At 38.1% G+C, this 6,530-nt stretch overlaps 1 protein-coding gene across 1 annotated transcript; it reads left to right on the top strand.

Moving 5' to 3' along the window:
- Positions 1-410: 410 nt before the first annotated feature.
- Positions 411-1,354, top strand: LOC141724640 (uncharacterized). Its single transcript, XM_074526853.1, has 2 exons — positions 411-494; positions 619-1,354. Exons 1-2 carry the CDS (start codon positions 487-489, stop codon positions 1,352-1,354), a joined length of 744 nt encoding a protein of 247 aa, XP_074382954.1. The 5' UTR covers positions 411-486.
- The last annotated feature ends 5,176 nt before the right edge of the window (positions 1,355-6,530 follow it).

Below are 6,530 nucleotides of genomic sequence, written 5' to 3'. Positions count from 1 at the left end.
CTATAAATACATACACTTATACATAACTTCTCCACCACATCACAAACTCTCGAACACAAATTCTCTCTAAGCACTTACACTTTTATTTTATCTCATTCAATCTCGATGGTAACCAAGAGACAAAGAACACAAGTAAGCAGCAGCACCATCGATTCTTCAGCTGCGGGAGATGTGAGGCCCAGATTTTCTACTCCCGGGGCTGAAGAGGAGTACATGAGGTTTCTCTCGAAGCCTATTGCTAAGGAGCGGGGGTTTTTGCCATCGGGGAACGATGGTAAGCTTTTGAAGATGATCCTTGAGATGGGCTGGGTTCCTTTTTTCTGAGGCTCCCGTTGCTGTGCCCATGAGTGTTATGCGGGAGTTTTATGCTAACGCAAAGGCGGAGAAGAATGGCTTCACGGTGGTTAGGGGGATGACTGTCGAGTACAATGCTGAGGCTATTAGGAGGGTGATTGAGCAACCTGCGAGGAAGGTGGGTCAGGACACATGGAACGGTAAGACTCCGAAGGACTTTGATTTCGATCTTATTGTTGCTACTCTCTGTGTTCTTGAGATTCATTGGAAGTTTAAGAGGGTCACTACTGATTACTCCACGTTCCCTGCATCATGCATGAACAGGTTTGCACGTACTTGGAACTATTTTATTTGTGCTAACATCATGCCATCTTCGCATGTGCATGAGATTACTATGGAGCATGCTCGTCTATTGTGGGGGATTCTGCAGGGTGATTACATTGATTTGGGGATGGTGATTTACCAGGGGATTCTGAGATTTTTGAGGGGAGGTACTACATGTGCTATTCCGTATGCATCTGTTATGACGAAGTTGTGCGTGGCAGTTGGTGTTCATTGGACAACACATGAGCAGCTGCAGCTTTCCAGTGCTCCTATTGACAGTGCTACGCTGCATAGCATGGTTGAGTGGTATGGCGGCAAGCCCGATTCCAAGGGGCTTGGTTACTCTTATGCTCATCTGCCAGGTGGTGTGCCTATGAAGGCGACTACATCGGGAGGTTCTCAACATGCCCGTCGAGCAGCTTGGAGAGCTCAGTATGGAGAGGAGGCTGGTTCATCGCAGCAGCAGCAGCAGCAGGAGGAGGCAGCAGGAGAAGAGATGGGAGCTGGGTTGAGTTCGACGCAGTATAGGCGTCTAGCAAGGAGGATGGATGCGATGCACGACATTCATAGTCTGTTTGTACGCGATCTCACCAGGCACTTGGGACAGCTTTTAGAGCCACCGAAGTTGACATCCAGTGGCCAGTATTTGGTGAGGATTCCGTGTATCCACCTCCGGACACGTCTGATACTCCACCCGTTGAGGGTGAGGATTCTGATTCGCAGTAGGTATGCGTGATTCCTTACTATTACCTTCACCGAGGACAGTGAATATTTTAAGTTTGGGGGTAGTAGTTGAAGGAATATGTTTTTGTGTGAGTCTCATATAGTTGAATGCTCAAGTAGTTTTTAGTTCTTATAGTTGCATATTTTTCCATGTAGTTTTTTTTTTATTTTTTATTTCATTTTTGGTAGTTTATGATATTTTGTTCATATAGTTTCATGTATTTGTATTATAACATGATCTCTTAGATGATTTTTTCGATTAATTGGTGATATTGATGCTAGTGTAGTGATGTCGTGTTTAGAGATGTTAAGTTAAGTTGATTTGCATTCATATAGAGATCTCTGAGATATCGACAAGTCAATTCAACTGAATATGCAGAGATTTGCTAGACCAGAAATGGAAAGCTTTAGAGATAACTTAAAGTAGGGTTTATTACATTTCTTTGCATGTCGTGTAAACCAGTGTTTTACTAATCTATAAAGTAAACACCGGTCCTTTGCTTTTAATTATATCAAATAGATCTAGTTTTTGTTGTAACTCTCTCAAGGAAGAAGCTGAGTTATTAACATACAGAGAACCCACAATTTATAGCAAAACACTAGCTTGATTTTTATATAAAATTAAGTGAGTTTTGAAATATTGTGTGCACTGTCTTTATTTCAATTAGCATAATATTGTTATATTTCTTATTTGCTTTGATCACCAAGTTAAATAAAGTCAAAAAGCCGTTAAAATTGTCTAAAACACATTCACCCCCTCTGTGTTGTATTCATTACCTAACAAGTGGTATAAGAGCAAAATCTGAAAGTAAACAGATCAAAGATCTTGGAAGAATGAATACACCAAAGATTAGCAATATTAAAATCCTAGCCTTTGATAAAACTAACTACACACTATGGAAGAACAAGATTTTGTTGTTTATAAAGATGGCCAACCCATTATATGTTCAGATTTTCAAGAATGGTCCTTTCACTCCCATGGAAAGAGTTAAGAAATCTATAGATAGAGATATGGTCATCCTAGCTCATTATACACCTAAAGATCCCTCAAAGTACACTGAACCTGAAAAAGAAAAAGTCTCTCTGGATAGTGGCTTGGAATTGACTCTAATAGAGTCACTTGACAATGTAATGTACAATAACATTATCAACTGTGACATAACCAAACAGATTTGGGAGAAAATTGAGATTTTATGTGAGGGAACAGAGGAGGTTAGGTTAAATCAAAGGAGTATTTTGGTTTCTCAATATGAGGGTTTTATGGCTAAACCAGAGGAGAGTATAACTGATGACTTTGAAAGATTCAACTAGCTGATAAATGACTTGCAGCATCATGATAAATACTATGAAGCTGAGGAGGTTAACTTGAAAATTTTTCTCACCCTTCCTGACCACTTAGGACAGAAGATTTCAGCAATAAGATAAGGGAGAGACTTGAGCAGGATGACACTGGAGGTGCTGTATAGTATTTTAAAAATATATGAACTGCAAATGATCCAAAGGAAATCCTTGAGAGCTGGTCGAGGACACATTGTGGATGATTCAAGTGCCCCAATTATTAATGACATCCAGTCATCTGATGATGAGTTAGAAGTTTAGACTCTAGTTGCTTCAAGTAGTGAGCAAAAGAACAAGGAACAACAGAAACAAGTTATTCTTGAACTTGAAGAGGATGAATTCTACACCCTGGATGAATTGGATGAGTTAGATCATTTCATGGCTTACTTATCAAGAAAATTATCTAACATTAGAGTAAAGAAGCCAAAGTTCTTCAGAAATAAGGGACAAACATCCAACAAAGATAACAGTTGGAAGGGAAATACACAGTTCAATTCTGGAAGTAAAAATGGCTATAAAACAGGATCTGTAGACAGGTCAAAGATCAGGTGCTTCAATTGCGATGAATTGGGTCATTTTGCTACAGAATGCAGGTAGCCTAAAAAGGTGAAGAAGGACAAGGCTTATCTTGAGTTGGAGGCAAAGTATGAGGCTCTTCTAAGAAAGCAACATGGAAAAGCTTATATTGCAGAGGGAAAGAGTTGGGATGATTCAAATAATGATGATGATGAGGAAGTAGGAAACTATGCAATCATGGCCTTGGAACAAGGAGATTCATCCTCATCAAAAGCTCAGGTACCAAATCTTACCACTATTTATTTAATGAAAGTCAATATAAGGAGACTGTTGAAAAGATGAGCATAGAAATGTTTCATATCCACACTGGCATGGTAGCAGCTACTGAGGAGGTCAGTAGGCTAACTAAGGCTAATGAGAAGCTCGAGAGTGAGAAACAGGAGTTTGAGATTTTGCTTGTGGAGCTTGAGGTAGTCAAGCAAGAAAATAAGTATCTAAAGAACAAGCTAAAGTGTGCCAATGAGATTGAAGCTGTGTTAAGAGAGAAGATTGAGAAGAATGAGGTGAAACTGAAATCATTCAGGAATGCATCTCAGTTAGTGGGTCAGTACCATGAGAAGAATAAGCTTTGTGTAAACATAGATATTGGCTTGGATTATGATGCTTTGAACAGCAACAAAAAGGTTGAAGGTGACAGAGGCAAAACCAAAGTAGATGAAGATGTCCCAGTTATGTTGAGGAAAGTAGATGCACCTTTGTTCAAAGTATGTAAAGCAAATTTTAATGAAGTTGAGTTGCCAATAAAGTAAGAACTTGCTGATGAAGACAAAGAGAAGAAATACACAGAATCAACTACAATTCCTAAAGCTGAGAAGAAGCCCATGGTGGATCAAACACCCAAGAAACCAATAAAGAAAGTCAAAACTGAGAATGCAGGAAAGAAGAAGAAAAACAAAAATGGGAAAGTAGGGGTAAAAAAAGTAATAACTTTGCATTTGTTGCAGATGCTCCAAGAAAACAATGTCAAAGATGTGGCTCTGTTAATCATCTAACTCAGCTTTGCAAAAAGGTTGTTAGTAAGCCAGGAGTGGGAGCATACAAGTACAATGAAGCAAAAACTGAAGATCCATACTCATTTTGTGACAAGTTTGACTGCATACCTTGCAACATGAAAGTAATGACAAGTTGCCACAAGCTGAGAGTTAATCTTAAGGAAATCAATATTGAGTCTTCAGCTAAAAAGGACAATGCACATCATTCAATGAATTTTATTATTTCTGAATCATCAAACTCTACCTCTATCAAATCTGTTAACAAGAGAAAAGTACCCAACACTGCTTGGGTTGCTAAACACACCTAAACTCATTCTGTGCAGGGCAAAGGGAAGGAAGTCATATGGATCATAGACAGTGGATGCTTAAGACATATGACAGGTGATATGGCCCTGCTATCACAATTTAAGGAGAAGGCTGGCCCATTAGTAACCTTTGGAGACAACAACAAAGGGTTCACAATGGGATATGACAAGATTATTTCTGGAAATGTTGTCATCGAAGATGTAGCACTGGTAGCTGGTCTTGAAGTGAATCTTCTTAGTGTTAGTCAATTTGTAGACAAAGGATTTAAGGTTTCATTTGATAAAGAAGAATGCACTTTTATCAGCAAAAAGACTGGTGAAGGTGCTCTGAAAGGAGCAAGTAAGGGAAGCTTATTTGTTGCATACTTGGACTCAGCAAATGAGGATGAAATATGTTGCTTCTTCACTAAGGCATCCATAGAGCAAAGTAAGCTATGGTATAAGAAGCCGTCTCACTTGAATTTCAAAGCAATAAACACTCTAGTTAAGAAGGAATTTGTGAGAGATATGCCAAACCTGGATTTTGCTCAAGATGAATTCTGTGATGCTTGTCAAAATGGAAAAATGAAGAGATCAAGTCATAAAAGTAAAACTGTGAATTTCATAAGTGCACCTTTGCAACTTATTCACATGGATTTATTTGGACCAGTTAATGTCTTATCAATTTTAAGAAAGAAGTATGCACTTGTGATGGTGGATGACTACTCAAGGTACACATAGGTAGAATTTATGCACTCAAAAGATGAAACCCCACACATCATAATTGGACACATCAAGAAGATTGAGAAGCAAGATGAAGATCAGGAATATGTAAAAAGATTGAGGAGTGAAAATGACATGGAATTTAGGAATGCAACCTTAGCTGAATTCTGTAAAGAAAAGGGCATTGTTTAGGAGTTCTCAGCTGTAAGAACACCTCATCAAAATGGGGGTAGTTGAGAAAAAATAGAACACTAGTAGAGGCTGCTAGAACAATGCTGCAATATGCCAATTTTCCAACTAGTTTTTAGGAAGAAGCTGTCAATAGTGCATGCTACACTCAAAATATATATCTCATCAACAAGAATCTTGGCAAATCACCCTACTCAATCTTATCAAGAAGGAAGCCTACTGTAAAGCATCTTCATGTGTTTGGAAGCAAGTGCTATGTTCTAAAGGATAACTCTGAATATGTGGGAAAATTTGACTCTAAAGTTTTTGAGGCAATTTTTCTTGGATATTCATTAGAGAGAACTGCATACAAAGACTATGTGATTAAACAGAAGAAAGTTATAGAAAGCACATATGTTACTTTTGATGATGAAAAATGTCCAGGCTTGGAATGCCTTAGTGAAAATGAAGCCGAGACCCTACAATTTGAAAATCTCAAAATTGATAGTGATTCTGAGGATGAATCTGAAGTCTACACAAATCACAGAGTTGATGAAGAGTATACTGATCAAGAGAATCATAAGAATGGAAGCTCATCTCATGTACCTGAATTTAATAGCGCAAACTCAGGGGGGAGAAAGAGAAGAAGGTTCTGCAAGTCTTGCCAATGGTGAAGGAAATGCAGAAAGCTCAAGTCAAAAAACTCACACTAGAAAGTGGGATAGAAGTCACACAAGAGAAGCAATTATTGGTGATCCAACTGTTGGGGTGAGGACTAGAAGTGCAACTGTAAATGAATGTCTATATGCATATTTTCTTTCACAAGTTGAGACAAAGAAAACTGAAGAAGCTCTACTTAATCATGATTGGATATCTGCTATGCAAGAGGAGCTAAATCAGTTTGAAAGAAACAAAGTTTGGGAATTGGTTCCTGCACCAAAGAACAAATATAAAGACCTAGACTTTTTTAAATTTATTCATTATTATAAAAGTAATTTCCCCTAAAAAGAAAGGAATAAAATTTAATATTTTATTCCCGCTTATATAGTTTTCAAAATGTTATTCCGGGTTATTGTGTTATCGTTGTGTAAATTTCTTTCTAAATTAA

Source organism: Apium graveolens, chromosome 5 (genome assembly GCF_009905375.1).
Source record: "Apium graveolens cultivar Ventura chromosome 5, ASM990537v1, whole genome shotgun sequence".
In the NCBI taxonomy this organism is placed as follows: domain Eukaryota; kingdom Viridiplantae; phylum Streptophyta; class Magnoliopsida; order Apiales; family Apiaceae; genus Apium; species Apium graveolens.
This window is presented reverse-complemented; position numbering and strand designations above follow the sequence as displayed.